The sequence below is a fragment of the Giraffa tippelskirchi genome, chromosome 11, assembly GCF_054371585.1.
Source record: "Giraffa tippelskirchi isolate mGirTip1 chromosome 11, T2T-mGirTip1v1.2.pri, whole genome shotgun sequence".
Taxonomy (NCBI): domain Eukaryota; kingdom Metazoa; phylum Chordata; class Mammalia; order Artiodactyla; family Giraffidae; genus Giraffa; species Giraffa tippelskirchi.
In genome coordinates this window covers 101825336-101849066 of record NC_137285.1, presented here as the reverse complement: position 1 = coordinate 101849066, position 23731 = coordinate 101825336, and the positions used below count along the sequence as shown (strand labels likewise).

At 43.0% G+C, this 23731-nt stretch overlaps 1 protein-coding gene across 4 annotated transcripts in view; it reads left to right on the top strand.

The window, feature by feature from the left end:
• The window catches only part of LOC145527939 (uncharacterized), a 63112-nt gene that overhangs the window by 31458 nt on the left and 7923 nt on the right, over positions 1–23731 (top strand). For 2 of the 4 annotated variants that reach the window (XM_081546413.1, XM_081546412.1), the window contains exon 2: positions 22663–22705. In XM_081546413.1, coding sequence (XP_081402539.1) covers positions 22663–22705 — 43 coding nt within the window. Of the gene's footprint in view, positions 1–22662; positions 22787–23731 lie in introns of all 4 variants that reach the window. The other 2 variants (XM_081546411.1, XM_081546410.1) reach the window with 1 other exon arrangement.

Genomic DNA, 23731 nt, shown 5'->3' with positions numbered 1-23731 from the left:
CTTCCCAGCTATCTGTAAGGCCTCCTCAGACAGCCATTTTGCTTTTTTGCATTTCTTTTCCATGGGGATTTTCTTGATCCCTGTCTCCTGTACAATGTCACGAACCTCTGTCCATAGTTCATCAGGCATTCTGTCTATCTGGTCTAGTCCCTTAAATCTATTTGTCACTTCCACTGTATACTCATAAGGGATCTGATCTAGGTCATACCTGAATGGTCTAGTGGTTTTCCCTACTTTCTTCAATTTAAGTCTGAATTTGGCAATAAGCAGTTCATGATCTGAGCCACAGTCTGCTCCCGGTCTTGTTTTGCTGACTGTATAGAGCTTCTCCATCTTTGGCTGCAAAGAATATAATCAATCTGATTTCGGTGTTGACCATCTGGTGATGTCCACGTGTAGAGTCTTCTCTTGTGTTGTTGGAATAGGGTGTTTGCTATTACCAGTGCGTTCTCGTGGCAAAACTCTATTAGCCTTTGGCCTGCTTCATTCTGTACTCCAAGGCCAAACCTGCCTGTTACGCCAGGTGTTTCTTGACTTCCTACTTTTGCATTCCAGTCCCCTATAATGAAAAGGACATCTTTTTTGGGGTGTTAGTTCTAGAAGGTCTTGTAGGTCTTCATAGAATCGTTCAACTTCAGCTTCTTCGGCGTTACTAGTCGGGGCATAGACTTGGATTACCGTGATAATCCGTAGGTGCCCAATATGCTAAAGGAGATCAGTGGAGAAATAACTCCAGAAAGAATGATGGGATGGAGCCAAAGCAAAAACGATACCCAACTGTGGATGTGACTGGTGATAGACGCAAAGTCCGATGCTGTAAAGAGCAATATTGCATAGGAACCTGGAATGTTAGGTCCATGAATCAAGGCAAACTGGAAGTGGTCAAACAGGAGATGGCAAGAGTGAACGTTGACATTCTAGGAATCAGCGAACTAAGATGGACTGGAATGGGTGAATTTAACTCAGATGACCATTATATCTACTACTGTGGGCAAGAATCCCTTAGAAGAAATGGAGTAGCCATCATGGTCAACAAAAGAGTCCAAAATGCAGTACTTGGATGCAATCTCAAAAACGACAGAATGATCTCTGTTCGCTTCCAAGGCACTACACTTTAGCAAAGAGTTAATAAAACCCTTTGGAAATATAATGTCTGTGTATTGCTGCACTGACCATGTAAATGCACACTATTTTTTCATCTTTCCTACTGACGGGGGTCAAGAATACATTTGCCAAATCATTAGCTATGTGTTCTGCCAGATGCCAAAATAACCACAGAATGACTTGATAGGCTCAGTGGATTCACTGTGGGTAGACTTGAGCCTAAACTCTGTTCATCATCTGTCCTCCAAAACCTCTAGTCCAAACTGGATTGATCTAATCTTGGATACATACCATATCTGCCACATCAGCTGCAATTGGGGCTACCACCTTGTTAAGTTTAGTCACCAACCATTATCTGTCGTGATCAGCCATGTTTTCACAGGGCTGAGATAGGTAATTGAAAAGGAATAGGATGTGGACTATCACCTTCATACCTTTGATGGTGGTGGGAACTTCTGCAATACCCCAGTTACGGCACTATTTCTGATATACTATATTTATTAAAGGTGAGAGTCATGGGTTTCCACTTGATTCCTTCCCCCCATCTTAATAACCTTTAATCCATAGGCCAGGGAAACAATATAAGGGTTCTGCCAGATGTCAAAATAACCACAGAATGACTTGATAGGCTCAATGAACTCACCGTGGGTGGACTTGAGCCTAAACTCCTTTCATCATCTGTCCTCCAAAACCTCTACTCTTTTTCTTCCAGTTTTATTGATTATATAATCGATACATATCACTCTATAAGTTTAAGGTATACAGCATAATGATGTGACTTACATACTTCATGAAATGATTGCATGGAATACTCTTTCCCATCCCCTCACCTTCAGACTGTGTGTGTTTTTAGATCTGACTTTTGTAGGTGGCATATATGTGGGTTTTGTTTTTGTATCCATTCAGCTCCTCTATATCTTTTGATTGGAGCACTTAGTCCATTTACATGTAGAGTAATTATTGATAAGTATGTGCTTATTGCCAGTTTGTTAATTATGGTGGATTGTTTTTGTATCTTTTTTGTTCCTTCTTTTTATTTTGCTCTCTTCCTTTGTGATTTGGTGACTCTTTAGCATTATGTTTGAATTCCTCTCCCTTTTATATGTATTATAGATTTTTGGTTTGTGGTTTCCCTGAGATTTATATGTAGCAGTTTACATGTATATGATTAAGTTGCTAATCTCTTAAGTTTGGGTGTATTTTAACAGCCCTTCATATTTACTCCTCTACCTCACAGGTACCTCCTCTATCTGTTTATTGTTTTTGACATCATGTTTTACATTTGTTTTGTGTATCCCTTAACTACTTATTGTGGACATAGATGATTTTTATTACTTTTGTCTTTTAACCTTCCAACTAGCTTTATATGTGGTTAATTTATTACTTTTATTGTGTATTTGTCTTTTCTAATGAGATTTTTTTCCCTTTCATAATTTTATTATTTCTAGTTGTGGCCTTTCCTTTTCCACTCAGATAAATTTAACATTTCTTGTAAAGTTGGTTTGGTGGTGCTGAATTCTTTTAGCTTATGCTTGTGTGTAAAACTTTGAATCTCTTCTTCAAATCTGAATGAAAGCTTTAGTAGGTAGAATATACTTGGTTGTAGGTTTTCCCCGTTCATCACTTTAAATACATCATGTCACTTCTTTATGGCCTGCAGAGCTTCTGTTGAGAAGTCAGCTGATAGAGTTATGAGAGTTCCTTGGTACATAATTTGTTGCTTTTCCCTTGCTGCTTTTAATATTCTCTATTTACATTTAGATCTTTCCATTTTAATTACAATTGTGTCTTGATGTGATTCTCTTTGAGTTGATCCTGTTTGGGACTCTCTGTGATTCCTAGGCCTAGATGCCTGTTTCCCCTCCCACGTTAGGGAAGTTTTCAGCTATTATCTCTTCAAGTATGTTTTCTGCTCCCCTTTCCCCTTCTTTTCTCCTTCTGGGACTTATATAATATAAATATAGTACACCTGATGGTATCCCAGAGGCCCTTGACTGTATCTTTTAGAGTTCTCATTTTTTAAGTTCTTTTCTCCATTCAGCTTCAGTGGTTTTGACAACTTGTCCTCCAGTTCGTTTCGTTGATCTATTCTTCCGAATCATCCAATCTACTGTTTATTCCTTCTAGTGTAGTTTTTATTTCAGTTATTGCATTCTTCAGCTCTACTTGGTTCTTATTTATATTTTCAAACTCTGTTAAAAATTTCAAACTTCTCACTCTATTATCCATTTTTCTCTTGAATTATTTAAGCATATTTATGATCATTTTCTTGAACTCTTTATTAGGTTGCTTTTTCCACTTAGTTCTTTTGTGGTTTATCTTGTTCCTTCATTTGGAACATATTCCTCTGTCACCTCATTTTGCCTAACTAGCTATTTATTTCTATGTATTTGGAAAGTTGATTATACTTCCTGATCTTGGAGAAATGGCTTCTGTATGAGATGTCCTATGGGTCCTAGCAGTGCACTCCCCTCTGGCAACTTGAGCTATATGCTCTAGGATTGCCCTCTATGTGGGCTGTGTGGCCCCTTCTGTTGTGGTGGGCTGACTACTCTGGGCATGGCTGGCTCCTGGTCTGGTTGGTTGCCAAGCTTTGTTTTGTGCTGAGGCTGCTGGCTACTAACGGACAGGGCTGGGTCATAAGGCAACTGACTATAGAGCTCCAGGTGTTCTGGGACTGTTGCTGGCCCTCTAGTATGTGGCGCTGGGTCCTGGGCTGGGTGGTTGCAAGGCCCTGGGAGTCCCAGGGCTGGTGTTGACCCAGTGGTGGTCAGGGGAGGGGTCAAAGGGGTCCTGGACCTAGTGCCAGCTCACTCGTGGGTGAAGTTGCATTCTGGAGCCTGTGGTTTCAGGGCCCCAGGGTACTGGATTTGGCATTGGCCCACTGATGGTTGGGAATTCAGATTTTCTAAAGCAGCCTGCTTGCTGGTGGGTGGGGCTGTGTTCCCCACCTCCAGTTACCTGGTTGGTATGACGTGTCCTAGTACTGACAGGTGCTGATAGGCTGGTGGGTTGGGCCAAATCCTAGTGATATTAAGCTAGAAGGAGAATTCCAAAATGGTACTTGCCAGCACCAGTGTTCTTACGGTAGAAGAAACTCCCCCCCAAAGGCTTAAGCCAGTGTCTATGTCCCCAGGGTGAGCCAGTTACTTCCTGCCTCCTTGGGAGTTTCTCCAAGATCAGCAGGTGGGTCTGACCCAGACTCCTTTCAAGTTACTGCTTCTGTCCTGGGTCTTGGAACATGAGATTTTGTGTGCACTCTTTAAGAGTGGAGTCTTTATTTCCTACAGTCCCCTGGCTCTCCCCAAAGTAAGCCCTGCTGTCCTTCAAATCAAAGGTTCTGAGGGCTCATCTTCCTGTTGTAGGACCCCTGGGCTAGGCAGAGCCTCTGCAATCATAATTATCCTCCCATTGTGGGTTTTTAACCTGGGACTCTGGGTCTTGACTATACCTCATTTCCATTCCTTCTACCCAGCTTGTTGTGGTTCCTTCTTTATATCTTTAGTTGTAGAAGATTTTTTTTCTGCTACTCTTCAGGTCTTTCTCATCAATAAGTGCTCTGTTAATAGTTGTAATTTCGGTGAGTCTGCAGGAGGAGGTAAGCTCACGATCTTCCTACTCTGCCATCTGGGCCCCCACCCCACCCCCAAAACCTCTACTCTAATCAGCGGATTTTGATGGCATTTTGAATTCCCTAGTATCAGAGTCAGCTCAAATCCTACATCTAATGGTCCTTGAACAGTTAAGATATTTCCTTTTCCCTGGGGTACGATCATCCTGGTAAATGCCTCATGTCACTCTGGGGAAGGATTGGTGTAGTGCAGACAGTATATACTTGTGATGACACTGTAGGATCTTTCCACAATATAATATAGACTCCACTTCTAGGATCTTTCCACAATATAATATAGACTTCACTTCATCTATGGTTTTGGGTCTGCCCAGTCTAAAAGTGGGGTGAAGGCTGAGAAATTTCCACTGTGATAGCTGATGACAGCCTTCTGCTTTCCAACACTTGATTAAAAAAAATTATAAAGGCAGCATGGTACCATGGGGAACTTCCTTTTTCTTCATGATCAGTTAACTAATACCATAGATCCCTGCTATTCAACGCTCCCCCCACTACTTCCCCTACCCCAAAGGCTTCGGACCTTGCAAATTCTTTTGGTAATTACATCCATTTTGCTGTTGACGTTTAAGTGCTGATACTTGTCCTATGACATATAAAATCCCATGACCCCCTAATTGTATTAGTGAAGGTTCAGTCAGAGAAGCTGAATAAGAGGAAATGCATAGCAAGAGATTTATCATAAGGAGTCGGCACACCTGATCGTGGGGGCTGGCTAGGCAAGTCTGAAATCCATAGGGATGATATCAGGAAAGGTAGGCTGGAACTCTCAGCCATGAGCTAAAGCTGCCATCTACAAGCGGAATTCCTTCTTCTCTCAGGGAAGCCTCAGTCCTGCTTTTAAAGCCTTTCAACTGATTAAATTAAAACTACTCTGATTATCTAGGATAATCTTTCTTATTTAAAGGCTACTGATGATGGACTTTAATCATATCCACAAAATATCTTTGCACCAACTTCTAGATAACTGGGGACTGCAGCCTAGCCAAGCTGACATGTTGAGATGACCATCACAGACCACCCCCTACCAACTTGGTACCCATACACAGCTCCTCAAACCTAATATCCAAATAAAGATAATAATGATGTCCTACTTCTGTCTAATATGAAAGAACTATCCTGAGAAGAAACAAAAACATACCAGTATTTTCCCCAGAAGAAATTTCAAAGCCCTTGCATGGTATTCACCATTCTTTGTCTTGTATCTTACATATTGACGTATAAAGTTAACTACTATTAATATATCTGATGTTAGATGAGATAAAGGAATAAGAGAAAATATTATATGCCATATTTATGTAGTTATATCCATATTTATATTTATCATAACATATTATAAATATATATAATTTATATATTGTATGGTTGTTTATATATTATATATACATTACATATAAATTATATATTACATATTGTTGTTCAGTCACGCAGTCATGTCTGACTCTTTGCGACCCCATGGACTGCATCATGCCAGGCCTCCCTGCCCCTCACCATCTCCTGGAGTTTGCCCAAGTTCATTATAAAAATATCACTTTATGGCAAAGAGAAGAGGAAAAAGTAGAAGGCAGTGACAGATTTTCTTTTCTTGGGCTCCAAAGTCACTGCAGATGGTGACTGTAGCAATGAAATTAAAAGACACTTACTCCTTGGAAGGAAAGCTATGACAAAGGTAGACAGCATATTAAAACGCAGAGACATCACTTTGCTGGCAAAGGTCTGTCTGCATAGTCAAAGCTATGGTTTTCCACTAGTCATATGTGGATGTGAGGGCTGGACCATAAAGAAGCCTAAGTGCTGAAGAATAATGGTTTCAAATGGTGCTGGAGAAGACTCTTGAGAGCACCTTGGACAGCAAGGAGACCAAACCAGTCAATCCTAAAGGAAATCAACCCTGAATATTCATTGGAAGGACTGCTGCTGAAGCTGAATCTCCAATACTTGGCCACCTGATGCGAAGAACCGACTTATTGGAAAAGACCCTGATGTTGGGAATGATTGAAGGCAAAAGGAGAAGAGAGGGCAGAGGATGAAATGGTTCAGTGTAGTATGAATTGAATCAATGTAGTATGCATTGGTGCAATGTAGTATATATTGATGCAACATAGATAGCATCACTGACTGAAGGGGCATGAATTTGAGCAAACTTCAAGAGAAGAACAGGGAAGCCTGGCATGCTGTAGTCCATGGGATTGCAGAGTTGGACATGACTTAGTGACTGAACAACAATTTATTATAAATATAATACATTAATTGTAAAGTTAAATATCTATATTAAAATATTTTGTGCAAGTATTATATATATTTCATAACAAAATAAGGAAGAAACACTTATGAATGTTAATAATGTTTGTTTCTAAAACTGGTCATATGCTCACAAGTGGTATATTAACTTCCTTCTTCTACTCATTTTACTTTCCTTTTGTCCTTAACAAGCGCTTTAGCTTGTCGGACTTCTTTGCCTCATGAGGTGACCCAAATCTTCATCCCTGAAGTGTCTAGGCCATTAGCAGTCCTGCTTGAACTAAGTTATGGCAGTTTTCCACTGAATTTAATCACAGCACATGGGAGTACTAAGAGAGCCCTAAAGGATTTCCTGTATCCCAGACATACTTTCACCATTATTGTAGTGGCAACCTAGTTCTTCCTAATAGTTAGGATCAATCATCCCATTAGTATGGTGACCCACTTCTGTGCTTGTTGATTCAGAGACGTGAGGAGCCCCAAGTGCCTGAGTAGTCCAGTTCAGTGGAATCATTGTTGCATCTCCTAGTGGAGTCTTGTTACTAGGGGTAATAGCTAATAGAACCAGTCCTATTTCCATTCTTTGCTTCCTAGATCCATAAAGCCTCACAATGGGAGAACCAGCACCATATACTAGATGTTGATTTACAGCACATACAGCCTTCTGGAGACCTTTGCTCCAGCCCCACAAGGTCTTTCCACTTAGCTTGCACCTTGACTCTTCCACAGTTTTATCAAGTCAGATGCTTCAGGACAATGCAGAACATGGTAAGACTAGTGAATTCCATGAGTGCAGGTCCATTACTGCACTTAATTTGCTGTGAAGTGAGTTCCTTGATAAGCAGTGCTGTGTACAATACCATGATGGTAAGTAAGAATTTTATAAATCCATGAATGGTAGTTTTGTTAGAAGCATTGGGGGCAGAGAAAGTAAATCCTTGTCCAGAGTAAGGGTCTGTTCCAGTAAGAACAAAAGGTGCACCTTGCATAGTGAAAGTGGCCCAATGTCATTAATCTGCCACTAGGCAACTGGCTGATTATCCTGGTGAATGGTGCCATATCAAACACTCGTGTTAGTCTTTGCTGATGGCAGATGGGGCACTCAGCAGTGGCTGTAGTCTTGTCAGCCTCAGTGAATGAAGCCCATGTTGCTGAGGGCATGCATCACCTCCATCCCTGAATGATGACCACTTGGTTCATGAGCTGTTTAGCAATGAGGAAAGAAGCTTGCTGGTATCTGTGGAGCGGTCATCCCATCTACTAAATTATTAAAATGTCCTCTGCCGAGGTTACCTTTTGGTGAGCACTCATATAACTTCACATTATCTCCCATTCAGAGAGATCTATTCACACACTTATTTCCCAAACCTCCTTGTCATTAATTTTCCAATTGTGTTACTTCCAGGTCACTGACCACCCAACCAAATCATTGACCACAGCCCAAGACTGGGCATAGACTTGTACCTCTGACCATTTCTATTTCCAGGCAACATGAACAATCAGGTGCAAAGTTCTGCCCACTGGGAGGACTTCTCACCACTGTCCTTCTGTAATGTTCCAGAAAAGGGCATTTCATACTACACCTGTCTATTCTGAGGCAGTGCTTGTATATCATGCAAAATCATCTGTAGTCTAGGTTGCGTTTTCTCTTTCTCAGCTGGCCAAGGAATACTCCCCATGCAGCCAAGGTGCAGGCCCAGGGAAAGAAATTTATGTAGAAGGAGTAGGGGCCATGGGCACTTGGGACACAACCTCATGCAACTTACTTTTGACTTTCTGACCTGCTTGAGCCTGATCTCATATACACCATTTCTATTTGGTAATAGAGTGCTAGTGGGCACACCCAACTTTATGGCGTGGTGAGTCAGGTAACACCCAGTTCATCATGGCAGCTCAGGCGGCATGCGTAATAACCCACGGTTATTCTGGTGGCCCATGGTCAGGTGCTCAATCTTTACTGAGGCTCAGTAAGAAGCCAAAAGGGATTTCTCAAAAGGACAGCAGTTATTCTTAAAAGATGTCATGGCTTTGCTTCATAATATTAAGGCTCTTACAGATACCCATCAAAGGTTTCAAACAGTATCTCTGTCCCCTACTGACATTTCAGCCTCCATTGGCTCTTCTGGATCGTGTGGCTCAATCTGCAGAAGAGCTTGGATCTGTGGTAGAGTCTTCCTTTCTTCTGGGTCCACTCAAAACTAGTGGATGTTTGGGTCACTTGGTTAGAGGGTTAGAAAAGCATTCCCAAATGAGGGATACTTTGGCTCCAAAATCCAGAGACCTGCTAGATGTTATGCCAGTTTTTTTGTGTGTGTGTGTGTGGTAGAAGGGTTCAGATGCAACAATTTCTCCTTTGCTTCAGAAGGGATGTGTAGACATGCCCCACAGTACTGGACCCATAGAAATTTTACTGGTAGAAAAACTTCTGAATTTTTGTGGGATTTATTTCTCATGTTCTGTTTTGAAATTTTTATTTTATTCATTGGCTACGCTTGGTCTTCATTGCTACATGCAGACTTTTTCTAGTTGCTGTGAGCAGGAGCTACTCTTCATTAACGTTGCATGGGCTTCTCACTGTGGTGGCTTCTCTTGTTATGGAGCACAGGCTCTAGGGGCAAAGGCTTCATTAGTTGTGGTACACAGGCTCAGTAGTTGTGGCTCGCAGGCCCTGGAGCACAGTTTCGGTAGTTGTGGCACATGGGCTTAGCTACTCCACAGCATGTGGAATCTTCCCAGACCAGGGATTGACCCCATGTCCCTTGTATTGGCAGGAGGATTCTTATCCACTGCACCACCAGGAAAGTCCCTATTTCCCATCTTCTGACATGCAAATATCTTACCAATATGTCTAGGAGAGTTGCTACTTCCTGTTCACCAGGTCTATTAATATAGTCAATGTAATTGACCAGTTTAATGTCCTATGGAAGGGAAGGGTGATCAAATTCACTGTGAACTAAATTATGACATATTCCTGGAGAGTTGTTACACCCATGTGGTGGGACAGTAAATGTATATGACTGGCCTACACCAGCTGAAAGAAAATTGCTTCTGGTGGTCCTTACTAACAGGGATAGAGAAAAAAGCCTTTGCCAGCTCAATAGCTACATACCAGGTACCAGGGGATATATTAATTTGCTCAAGCAGCAAAACCACATCTGGAAGAGCAATTGCAATTGGAGTCATCACCTGACTAAGTTTATGATAATCCACTGTCATTCTCCAAGATCCATCTGTTTTCTGCTTAGGTAAGTTAAATGGGGATGGGGTGGGAATCACTACACCTGCATCATTCAAGTCCTTAATGGTAGCATTCATCTCAGCGTTTCCTTCAGGGATGCTGTCTTACTTTTGGTTCACTATTTGTGTAGGTAGAGGCAGTACTAGTGGCTTCCCCTAGGCATTTCCTGCTAGAAAAACCCTCTCTCTATATGGAGCCAATATGGGGGTTTTGTCAGTTATTGAGCTTGGATTCCAGTTGTGCAGTCCAAAGATGGGGAAATAACCACAGACTGGGTTCAAGGATTCACTGAGCCTTCAAAGACCCACTGGTCCCTCTATGAGAGGGACCTGAACTAAACTTCCATGGATAAGCTCTTACACTGACTGGTGGGCCACACGTTTGGGGTCTCTAGGAATTAGTGTCAATTTAGAGCCAATATCTAGCAGTTTCTAAAAGATACAATTATTTCTCTTCCTCCAAAGCACAGTTACTCAGGTAAATGTCTATAGATCTCTTTGGAGAAGACTGGGAGGAAGACTAACAGTCTAGGTTTTTGGCAAGGAAACAAAGTGGACCCAGGCTCCCTTTTATTCAAAGTATTCTAAGTCTATAAACTGACTCAAGTCTGGGATTGACTGAGGGGCTGTGACCATGTTTCTTTCATATTAAACTTCATAGACCTAGAACTCCTCTGCTTATAAGAATTTAATGGTCTATATATGTTTCTCTTCTAGGGGCATCATGATCAACTAGTCAATGCCATGGGTCTCTGAGAGTCAGAAATATTCTGATTAGTGCTTTGACTCTGCTGTCCATCACAGTAACAATGCCTGCCTGGTCTCTGGCAATTAATGCCCCTGCTTTGGCCCTGCCACCCAGTATTCCATTATATCCATTCCATTTAGAGATCCTTGTTAAACAGTACCAGTTCTCGTTGTAATTTCCAACCCACAGAGAAGGGTGACTAATGAACTCTTTAATGAGACTGGGATTTTCTCATAAATGGATTTCTCATAGTTGTGGGGAAAGGCATGTCCTTTAGACCATCCTAGGGTGGGTGAATAGGTCTTACATAATTTGGGGTTGGCCAAAAATTCATTAGGGTTTTTCTGTAACATCTTACCAAAAAAACCCAAATGAATTTTTTTGCCACTTCAATAAATCCACTTTAATATTCCTATATCCTTAAGTCTTTAGATACTTTACTGTATACTAAGGCAGTTTTGGTATTTCAGCTTAATTTAATGTATGCCATGTTTGCATGTTTGCGTGAACTTCCAGATGTTCAAGCTGGTTTTAGAAAAGGCAGAGGAACCAGAGATCAAATTGCCAATATCCGCTGGATCATCGAAAAAGCAAGAGAGTTCCAGAAAAACATCTATTTCTGCTTTATTGACTATGCCAAAGCCTTTGACTGTGTGGATCACAATAAACTGTGGAAAATTCTGAAAGAGACAGGAATACCAGACCATCTGACCTGTCTCTTGAGAAAGCTGTATGCAGGTCAGGAAGCAACAGTTAGAACTGGACATGGAACAACAGACTGGTTCCAAATAGGAAAAAGAGTCCGTCAAGGCTGTATATTGTCACCCTGCTTATTTAACTTATATGCAGAGTACATCATGAGAAACGCTGGGCTGGAAGAAACACAAGCTGGAATCAAGATTGCCGGGAGAAACATCAATAACCTCAGATATGCGGATGACACCACCCTTATGGCAGAAAGTGAAGAAGAACTAAAGAGCCTCTTGATGAAGGTGAAGGAGGAGAGTGAAAAAGCTGGCTTAAAGCTCAACGTTCAGAAAACTAAGATCATGGCATCTGGTCCCATCACTTCATGGGAAATAGATGGGGAAACAGTGGAAACAGTGTCAGACTTTATTTTTTTGGGCTCCAAAATCACCGCTGATGGTGATTGCAGCCATGAAATTAAAAGCCGCTTACTCCTTGGAAGGAAGGTTATGGCCAACCTAGATAGCATATTTAAAAGCAGAGACATTACTTTGCCAACAAAAGTCCATCTAGTCAAGGCTATGGTTTTTCCAGTGGTCATGTATGGATGTAAGAGTTGGACGGTGAAGAAAGCTGAGCGCCAAAGAATTGATGCTTTTGAACTGTGGTGTTGGAGAAGACTCTTGAGAGTCCCTTGGACTTCAAGGAGATCCAATCAATCCATCCTAAAAGAGATCAATCCTGGGTGTTCATTGGAAGGTCTGATGTTGAAGCTGAAACTCCAATACTTTGGCCACCTCATGCGAAGGGTTGACTCATTGGAAAAGACCCTAATGCTGGGTAGGATTGGGGGCGGGAGGAGAAGGGGATGACAGAGGATGAGATGGTTGGATGGCAGAACCGACTCGATGAACATGGGTTTGGGTAGACTCTGGGAGTTGGTGATGGACAGAGAGGCCTGGCGTGCTGCAATTCATGGGGTCGCAAAGAGTCGGACACGACTGAGCGACTGAACTGAACTGATGTTTGCGTCCATGTTTAAGTCAACTAACCAAACAAACTGACAGAGTCCTTCCTAGCCTTTCAAGCTAGCATAGAATCCAGAATTTCTGCTTAGTGGGCTCAAATCAATAAATTTGTCCTGACCCAACTTTTATGTTCCTTTCACCTTGCTCCCACACATAATATTCATTTCCACACATATCCTCCAGATTTCTATGGTTCAGTTGCTATGTTGTGTCCAACGCTTTGCGACTTCACGGCCTGCAGCATGCCAGGCTTCCCTGTCCTTCACTGTCTCCCAGAGTTTTCTCAAACTCATGTCCATCTAGTTGGTGATGCCATCCAACCCCTCATCCTCTGTTGCCCCCTTCTCCTCCTGCCCTCAATCTTTCCCAGCATCAAGGTCTTTTCCAATGAGTCAGTGCTTCACATGAGGTGGCCAAAGTATTGGAACTTCAACTTCAGCATCAGTCCTTCAATGAATATTCAGGGTTGATTTCCTTTAGGATTGACTGGTTATAGGTTTGAGAGAAAAGAGGGTTGGCAGGGGTCCTAAGGAGAATCATCATTGCCTTGCAAGGCAACTACATTAGGAAAGACCATTGTGGGTTCTTCAGACAAAAACCCAGCAGACCTTCTTAATGTAAGGAGGAAATGTAAGAATTGCTTCTACAGGGAAAACTTCACAGAATGTAGGGACCCTTAACTTCACTGGGAACTTCTCATATGTCTCCAGTCCATTTTTCAGAATCTCATTTCTTCTCAATCCATGTCCTGGTTTTACCATAGGATGCCCTGCAAGGTTGGGAATACAATTTGTACAGTAATTCAACCACTCACAGGATACCACTCTGGGTTTGATTTTCAGAAAGCTCAGCACAGAGAATATAGGAGATAAGGGTTTCTTTCAGGGAGGAGATAGAATGTTCCTGGATTTTGTTCTAAGCTCAATAGGTGCTTTGGAGAGGTTAAGGCAAGGTGGTGGCATGTATTGACTTATAAGCAAAGAAAATTTCTTTAGCCCCTGTGTTAAAGAGGACTTGTAGGATAAAATGAGGAAGTTATTGTTGTAGTCCTCCCATAAGATGGTAGTGGGTTGGAGCAGAGTTGCAGCAGTAGAGGTGAGAAGCAGTGGGTCAGTGTGGGATATACTTTGAATGTACAGTCAACAGGAATTGCTGCTAGATTGGTTGTGAAGGTAGCAGAAAGAAACAGATGTCTTCTGGATGTTTGGCTTGATCATCTGGGTAGATGCTGGTGACATTAACTCACATGGAAAATATGATAGTTACAGGTTTGGGGGTGGGAAGAATCAAGAACTAATGATGAGAAATCTTTTAGACATCATTGTGTGGATGTCAAGTAGGCAGTTGAATTCTGCCACTCACTTATCTACCCACTCTCAATAGGCTTCTGCTCTTGTATAGCCCTATTCAAATGTCACCAAATTATACTCAAAATGTCCTTTAGAGGAATTCTTTTTCTGATACAGGACCCAAGCCATTGTCACACATTGCATTCAGTTGTGAGATCGCTTCTGTTCCTTTAATCTGGAACAGTAGTTCTTTAGCCTTTCTTTATCTTTCGTGACCTTGACAGTTTTGAAGAGTGCAGGACAGCTGGTGTGTAGAATGCCCTTCTGTTTGGATATGTGTGATGGTTTCTTCCTGGTTAACTTCAGAGTAAACATTTCTGGCAGGTGTATTACATAAATTCTGTTGCATCCATTTCAGTGCACTATATCAAGAGGCACAGGGTGCCTCTTTGTCCTGTTTTTGGTTTTGTTTAATTTGATTACTTTGTCAAGTGTTACCTTCCAAATTTATCTACTGGAAGTTTATCATTTCCTCATTTGTAATTAATAAGTAATCTGTGGGGAGACACTTTAAGATTGTCAATATCCTGCTGCTAAGTCGCTTCAGTCATGTCCGATTCTGTGCGACCCCATAGACCTTCTCCAGTCAATATCCTAGTCCTCACCAAATTTTTACTCCATGGTTTTAACATCCCAGTGGTTCTTGCCTAAAATTTTAATTATTCTTTTGAAATTTGCAAAATAATGATTTTTAAATGAGCAATTCCTCCTGCATCTATTAGTTATCATTCTGCTGAAAAGAATAGCTGCCAGACTTAATTGAAATGATATGTGTCTCTCTTACCAGACTAAGAGCTCCCTGAAAGCAGGCACTATTTTATTCAAGCTAATACCAATACTGCATGCAAAGTAGATGCTCAATAAATACATATAAAATGAACTATACTAAAGTCACCCTTAAGTGAGGAATTTATTAAAAATAGATCCTTTGGGGGCTTCCCTGGTAGTCCAGTGGTTAAGAATCCATCTGCCAATGCAAAGGATATGGTTTTTATCCCTGGCCCTGGAAGATCCCACATGCCTTGGGGCAACTAAGCCCATGCACCACAACTATTGAAGCCGGTGTACCCTAGAGCCCTGCAACAAGAGAAGCCAGCGCAATGAGAAGCCTGTGCACTACAGCTAGAGAGTAGCCCCCACTCACCACAACTAGACAAAGCCTGCACACAGCAATGAAAACCAAGTGCAGCCAAAACTAAAAATAAATAAACTAATTAAAAAAAAAAAACCCTCCTTCAAAGGTTTCTGTGAGGTCAAAATGAGATTCTGTACATGAAGGAGCTTTGTAACATGTAATAGGTTTTGCAGATGTGAGCTGTGATCTTTGCTAAGAACTCAAGCCACGGCCATCTCAATGCATATGATTATTTAGCCCAGGACTCTCTAGTCCAGCAAGAGGAGGGAAGTTAGTTGGAACGACTGTGAAAATCAACCTCTGAAAAAATGGAGGCAGTGGCAGATTCTCCCTAAAACCTTTATCCTCCTCTCTTGTCTTTGCCTTCTTTCTTCTTCGACTTCAAGAAAGGACTGGGTGGTGCCAATGCTTTGTTGACTCCCTCTTCTTGCTTCCCCCCCACCCCTCCACCCGCTCCTGCTACACCACTCTGCCTGTCTCTCCCACTCTCCCTTTTCTAGAAAAGCTGAAACTTTCCTGCAGCTGTCAGGCTTCTTTCCCTGAAGAATATCTCTAATCGCCCCGCCTGATTGGGTCTCGTTAGCAGGCTGGTGGCATTGATTGTACTCAATCAGCACCCTCCTGCCCAGCTGGGAAAATGTCCCATTTACTCTTCCATTTTATCTACTCTTTCTTCTACAACTATTTTATATTTTTTCTGGGATTAAAAAAAAAAAGCAAGCCTAAAGACCCAAATTTTCCGCTGCCCCTGGTTACAGGACTCTATGATTTTACTTTGTGCAAAGTTTTCCTGCTCTTTGTACCCCAGGAAATTTCTGGAAGTTCCTAGTGGGATCTCTGGGAACACTCACGCTCTCCTCCCTGACACTCACCTGTCAGCAGTAAAACAAAGGTAACAAAAGTAAGAATTTACATACCCATAAGGCATTGGGGGAGATTCCCTGGAGTAGGAAATGGCAACCCACTGCAGTATTCTTGCCTGGAAAATTCCGTGGACAGAGGAACCTGGCAGGCTACTGTCCATAGGGTCACCAAGTCATACCGTCCATGACTAAGCAAGCAGGCACACATGCAAGACTGAAGAAATACATTTGCATGATAAACTCTTTTGTGCCTTACAATAATCCTGTAGCACAAATGTTATTATTGATATCACTCTTAGCATCCCCATTTTGTGGATGAGAAAACTGAGGTCTAGAAAAATTAAGGGACTTGCTGAGATCATACATCTCGGAAGTAGCAGAGCCAAGATTCAAACCCAGGTAACTGACTCCAAAGTGCTGCACTAGTCCAACCCTCCAAGCCCCACCCTCAGTCCAGGTGGTGGCTGCCTCACTCGCTGGCAGGAAGTGTTCTGATCATGGCCAGCAGACGTCATTCTGCCTACAGGTGGAGCAGGTAGACTTTTGGGGGATCCAAGTCCCCACCCAAGTCTCTCCCTTGCTGATCCAACACAATGGGGAGGTATACATCACCTGTGAGTTAAGGGACCTGAAGAAGTGGGTCAGTTTCACCCTGGTGGGAGAAAAGGAAAGAAGGGGAAATGGTTCAGATCACGACGGGAAATTCTTCGAGGCAGGTCAGATCCAGGTGGGGCACAGAGACGCTCAGGAGTCCTTTTCTCCCTCTGGCATCTGGTACAGGGAGCAGCCTCATGTGACCAACTAGCCACCAGAACTGAGATCTCAAGACTTGGGTTCAACTTCCAGGTTTTCGGCCTGCTCACCGTATCACCTTGGGCAAATACTTACAGTATCTGTGTCCAATAAAGGTAATATGGAGACTGAGAAGATGGAAGCCAAAGATCATCTTAATGTCCCTAAAAGATGATATGGAAATCTGAAGATGCAATAGACACAGGGTCCGTATTGCATCAGAGTTCTCAGAGTTCTGTGTGTGCATGCTAAGTCACTTCAGTCGTGTCCAACTCTTTGTGACCCTATGGACTGTAGCCTGCCAGGCTCCTCTGTCTGTGAGATTCTCCAGGCAAGAATACTGGAGTGGGTTGCCATGTCCTCCTCCAGGGGATCTTCTGACCCAGGGATCAAACCCGTGTCGCTTACGTCTCCTGCATTGGCAGTGGGTTCTTTACCACCAGTGCCTAGAGCTCTATGGTCCTGCAAGATTTCTCTCAAGATTGAAAAGAAAAGTGTGAACACTTTGGTGTGATTCCACTTCTCATGCTCTGATCTAGACATTTCTACCCAGATGGCAAACTGCTTGTGCTCATGCCTCAGCCCTTTCCCCCTCGTTCACGCTGGTGGTATTTGTGTCATATGGCTCATTCTATCCTCAGTTCTCTGATGTCTGGTTACGGCTTCTTTATTGGTCACTATATTTCAAAATAATGTTAAAACAAATCTTTTTTTTTCTCTTCTCCCAGTAAACCTTTTATGTTCCACATGAATATAACATCACAGAAAGGAGAACTTTTTCCTGCCTCCCACCCACTAAGAGCATTTTAGTCATATCGCTGAAAACTTGCCCCAGCTTTCTCATTAGCAAGATGGAATGATAATGTATCTCATGAGATTCTTATGAGACTTTAGTGGAGTGACTGAATATAACAGTATTCTTTAAGAATGAAAAGCACTATACAGATGTTAGGGATTGTTTGCACTCATCCTATGCGCTTCCTCACATTTTTGTGTTCGTCTTATCAGTCTCACTTACCTGTAAGTAACTGGAGGGTAGGGGAGCCTGCCTTATTAATATCAGGGTAGGCATATTAATCTCAGTGTATAGCATATTGCCTGGAACAGAGCAGGTGTTTAATACATATTGAGTGGATGGATGAATGGATGGATGGATGGATGAATGGATGAATGGGTACTTGGGATTAGAAGATAAGATCATTGCGCTGAAAAGGGGATACAGGATTTGTTCGACAACAAAAATTACAGTTATAGTTTATCTTTAACCCTCAACTACCATCTGTGAGGTAGGTATTATTATTCCCACTTTACAAATGAAGAAGCTGAAGCTCAGAAAAGCTCAGGCTAGTAAATTGTAGAGTTGGGATTCAACCCAGATTCATTTCTAAACTGAAGACCTCTTTCGTGAAGGCAGAGGACAAAGGATTGCAGAAAAGCTGAATTTTCTATTAACAGCCTATCGTTCTATCAACATCAACATTTGAGTCTCTGGATACACTCAGGTCTTCTCCAATTATGTGAACCAATGCATTGGCTGTTTTGTTTCTGTTCATTTAAGTTGATACTTTGTCACTTGCAACCAAAGAACCTTGATTAATACTCTCCTCCCTATCCATTTTCCCATGGCATGATCTTTTATTTTATTCTAGCATCAAGCGTCTCTGCCTGATAGTACAATTATTTATGCATATCTTTCTCTCCACTAGACCTGGAGACCTCGGAAGATGTGGGCCATATCTTATTTATTCACTGAAACCCATCTTTGTTGTGAGCTCTTTACTGGATACCAGCAGTGTTTATTGATGATATTCAATAGGCATGTCTGTGTTTTAACCATTGTACTGTACAGCTCTGTTATTCTTGGGGATTCGTCTTGATTTTCTGGGACTTACTAAGCACCTACTAGTGCTAAGACCTGTACTATCAGATTTTGGACAGACATCACACTATCTCTATTTTACCTCTCATCGGTCTCCCAGAACAGGTAGCATTTGACAGTCTGCCACCATCACTCCCTCTTCTTTGGGAAGAACAGCAAATCCCCCGTTTCCCCCAAGCCACTCAGCAACCACATAGTCAGAAGAGGATGAAAAGGATGAATCTTTGTTTTAAAACCTTGTTAAATTTTCTGTTTAAAAATGTTTTGTTCACATAGTGATAGGAGGTCTTTTAGAAATCAGTTCTGAGGAGCAGTCTTCCTAAGGCAGTCTGTATTCAAAGCATTTTGGAGAGAGAGCTGGTTGCTAGGGGCAACACTAACTTCTGAGGGGGAATCTCTGCGTGTGGATATGAAGCCAATGCCCTGGGGACCCTGGAGGAGTGGGGTCCTCTCTCAGAGGAGCCCATGCATGGAACGAGGCTGAGAAGCCTCCAGACCTGGCAACCCTCTTTTGCTGACTAGCAGGCCGTAGGAGTCACCTGCATGGGGCAGGAGACCACAACCCAGGCATGCATGGTTACTTTCTTTCCTCCAGCAAGGCCACTAGGAAGGGCCTTACATGGCCACATGCACCTTCTCCTGAGGGCCTATTCCCTGCAGCAAGGCAGCCGTGGTGTCGCCTCTCTGGTTATCCTTATTATGATATTTGCTTACATATTTATTTTATTTGTTAAATCACCATACAGTAGCATGACCTTTTTTCTCTTGATGTACAGTTCATGAATTTTAATACATGCAGAGATTTGCATTACCGCCGCTACCATCAGGATACAGAATAGTTTCATCACACCCCCTCCCCAATTCCCTTGAGCTATATCCTTTAACTTAAGCCACACTTGCCTCGCACTTCTGTCTTCTGGCACCCACAGATCCATTCTCCATTGCTACAGTTTTGGCTTTTCAATAGTATCGCATAAGTGGAACCGTATGGCATGGAGCCTTTGAGCCTGGCCTCTGAGCCATCCGGGCAGCTGCCTGCACCCACTGTTTGTTCCTTTTTATGGCTGGGTAGTACTCCCCAGCACACAGGGACAGTTCATCCTCATTGTGGGTGCATTCTGTGTTTGCAAATTCACCTGCTTGCTAAAATGCACGACTCCCCCATGGATCCTCATGGTGCTTTCTAGGGTACTCACAGACATGTGCAGAATGGTGAGAAATTGGAATTGCTTGATGCGCACATTCTCAGTGGAGGTCTCACAAGGCGACACTTTGCCTTCTTGTTTCAGTTCTCAGCCTGTAAACAAGTGTTTCTCGTGGGCTCTTTTGTGCCACCTTTTTCTACATTTTTTGGTGTGCTTTTTTGGTGATCTTGCAAAATGGCCCCCACGTGTGGTGCTACAGTGCTGTCTGGTGTCCCGAGCGCAGAAGGCTGTGAAGTGCCTTATGGAGAAAACACGTGTTAGATAAGCTCTGATCAGGCATGAGTTATAGCGCCATTGGCCGTGAGTTCAATGTTAATGAATCAACAATGATGTTAAATAAGGTGTCTTTAAACAGAAATGAGCTTTAAAAAAGGTGGTGTGTTGATCAGTTGATGAAAATGTGACCAAAGGCTCACAAAACCTACCCCTGTATTTCCCTTTGGGACAAAGGTTTAGCATTTGCTAATTCAGTGTTTGAGCTGATTTCATGGAACATGACTACTGTGGGTCATGAGAATTGGCTGTAATGGTGGCATTTATTAAAGTGAACTCTGGGCTACTTACAGTCCATCTCAAGACCCAATCCTTGACCTCATGGGGCTTACAGTTGGGTTGGGTTGAGCTCTTTCTCAGCTGTGTCACTGAGGTATTTTATTTTCTTAGGCTTTGAAAGGAGAGAAGCTGAGACTCTAAGGAACCTGAGTATTAAAGAAACTGTTTCGTGCAGACCAAGGAGAAGAATAAGCTATTTTTTCAGGAGGACAGGGAAGTGAGGGATGAGAGAGCCAGCAAGACCCCAGAATGCTGTGCTGTCCCTCGGGGCCCCTCTGCTGGATGCACATTCCCAGGAACGATTCCAAACCGGGGAGCGCTTGGTGCACATGTGCCCTTTGTGAACCCCCTGCAGAGAGCCTGAGCTTTGTGTCCTGGGTGCTCAGAGCGGGATGGAGGTGGTCAGTGTGAACGCAGGCCAAAGACAGTGAGAATGGGGATTAACCAGACATGGGGGACACGTGAAAATCAGAGGCTCTGGATTCCCACAGGCTGAGGATTTGGGGTCAGGTTTACTGATATGGAGGAGGGAAAGGCAAGTCTTCGGCTGACATCTGAGCCACACATAAAACAGTGGCCAGTGGCTTGAGGATCTAGATATCAACCACTAGGTTTGTGGGATGAAAGTTGGGATTATCTGAATCAGTTGTGGGTGAGAGAGGTCTGGGAGAGTTCTCTTCATCCCAGTTTCCAGGCTGAGAGTAAAAAGCCTTTTCCTTTCTAGTTCCATAATAATGATAGCATTAATAAATTAATTCTAGCATATACCATCTTCTTGGGACCCAGAAGTTCTTTTTCTAAAAATTTTAAGTATCATCATGCTCTTTTCATTTTTATTTTTTATTAAACTTTTAATTTTGTATTGGGGTATAGCAGGAGACCTGGGTTCATTCCCTGGGTTTTGAAGATCCCCTGGAAAAGGGAATGGCAACCCACTCCAGTATTTTTGCCTGGAGAATTCCATGGACAGAGGAGCCTGGTGGGCTACAATCCATGGGCTTGCAAAGAGTCGGACACGACTGAGTGGATACGACAGCGACAGTGACAAAGCTGTTTAACAATGCTGTGATAGTTTCAGGCAAACAGTGAAGGGACTCAGCCATACATATACATGGATCCATTCTCCCCCAAACTCCCTCCTATCCAGGCTTCCACATAGCATTGAGCAGAGTTCTCTGTGCTATAGGGATGCAGAAATTTTTATAAACACTTGGAACGTCTCTCTATGGAGGTGGATGACAGCAGTAAAAGCATTGCTCCTTCCTGGGCCTCAGTTTCCTTTTTCCTTAAGGGGAAGCAATCTTATATCATTTTATATCATCTTTGGTGTTCCTGTTCACCAGTGTCACTATAAAAAATATACTCTCGGTATCTCTATCAGGTTGTTATTAATATTAAGACTGCTTTGGGCCTGGGGCTATTCTGGGCATAGTGGGTTGCACTCCCCAGGTGTGTGTGTGTGTGTGTGTGTACACACATAGGTTCTGTTCACATCCAACATACTCATTCTGGGAACACCTGGGTTTACACTAATGAAAAATTAAGGGGTGATTATTCTCTTTATTAAAGGATTCATGTTAGGATTCCCTTGCACATTTATAATGTGATTCAATTTGCCCCATATTCAGCCACCACCTATTGTGTGAGGGAGGCCATCTCTGCATAAACAAGAGCATGTGTAGACAGTATTTTAAGCATTATGGAAGGAAAGAATTAGAGATACCAAAGAGGTTTTTATTGCTGATAACAATGAGTAATACTAGTGCCTGGAAACAAAGATGGCTATGGATCACAATTTTTTTTTTTTTTTTTTAATAGCTTCAAGAGCATCTCAGTGCCAGGGGACTGGGGAAGAAGTCCCACTCCCTGCTCTCGGGTCTGACTTGGGACCAAGGGGGACCCTAGCGGGAGCCTGGGGTGGGTGGGGCCTGGGAGCCAGGAGCTCTGGCTTTGGTATCAGGAGAAATGAAGAAGATGTAGTTATTTGGTTTATCCTTCTCGATATCATTTGGGGCTTGGGATGCCTCAGCTGAGACTAATGGGAGAGATTCTTAAGGAAGAGGGGTTTTCCAAGATAGCTCAGGGTTCTGGCAATGCTTAGCACTTTACAGATAGACTTTTCATACCCCCTACCCTCCTTGGAAGCCCTTTTCCCAGTATCTTGGTCTAGGAACTAATTGTGAGTGTTTTTGCCCATTTCTTTGTCTCTTGCAGGAATTTGCGGAACCACCTGATAAATGAGCATCTCACCTTGAAGGTGAGCTGCACCCTCTCCCTCGAGCATCTTTCCCAGTCTGATAATTTTCATGACCAACAGGAGAAGACAATGCATTCCAAGGTATGGAGTCAGTTTTATTAGGTAGGCAACGGAAGATCATCACGCATTGTAATCAGAGGAGTGATGTGGCTAGAGCTGGGTTATATAAAGATCATGCTGGTGGAGAGAGGGGGTGGACTATGTCCATATGGACAAGGCAGAACTGTTGGAGGACTACTGTGTGGTCGGGGATGAAAAGATGGGATATGGTATGGATGCGAGGCCCGGTGAAGACACACCTGGCAGGTACCTGGAGTGAGGGGCAGGGATGGACCTTCAAATGCTTAAAGACTATCTCTAGCCTTTTGTGTCTTCAAGGAAAACATTTCCATTCCCTTCACCTGGCTCCAAAGGTAGCCGACATCTTGCTTCATTCTTGGGCATCCTCTGACTCCTGGTCTTCCAAGCTGTGCCCAAGCAAGGGTCAGACTTGCCACCATTTGATAATGACCCCATTGATATACTGAGGCCTGGAGTCGGAAATGCCTGAGTCTGCCCTGGCGTTTCTTGGGGCCCCTGCCTCTCTACCACGTCACCACTTCTGCCTGGAAACAAGGGTCCTGAGGAGGACTGGACAGCTGGCTCAGAGCAGGGGACACCTATCACAGGCCCCCTCCCCCACACTGGGCAGCATCAAAGGAAACTTTGGTGTCATCAACCAAGTCAGCAGGGGCTTGGAGGGAGCCTGGAGCTTTATTAACTAATCTCTGGTACTTGAGTAATTTATTATGTTTAAGCTGGTGCCATCAAGTCTCTCAGCAGTGCCCGTGTGTGCTGGGAGATAAATTAAAGGCTGTCCAGAGATACTTGGTACATCTGTGTGATTGCTGGGCTGGTGAGATGGAGGTTTAAGGCTCTCTCTTCTTGCAAATTAGAAATTAGGAATTAATAAGACAGCAGGCCAAAGAGCTGTGGTGGTGGTGGTGACATGGCTGCCTGGCCAGGACTGAGGGAGGGAAAGCTTCT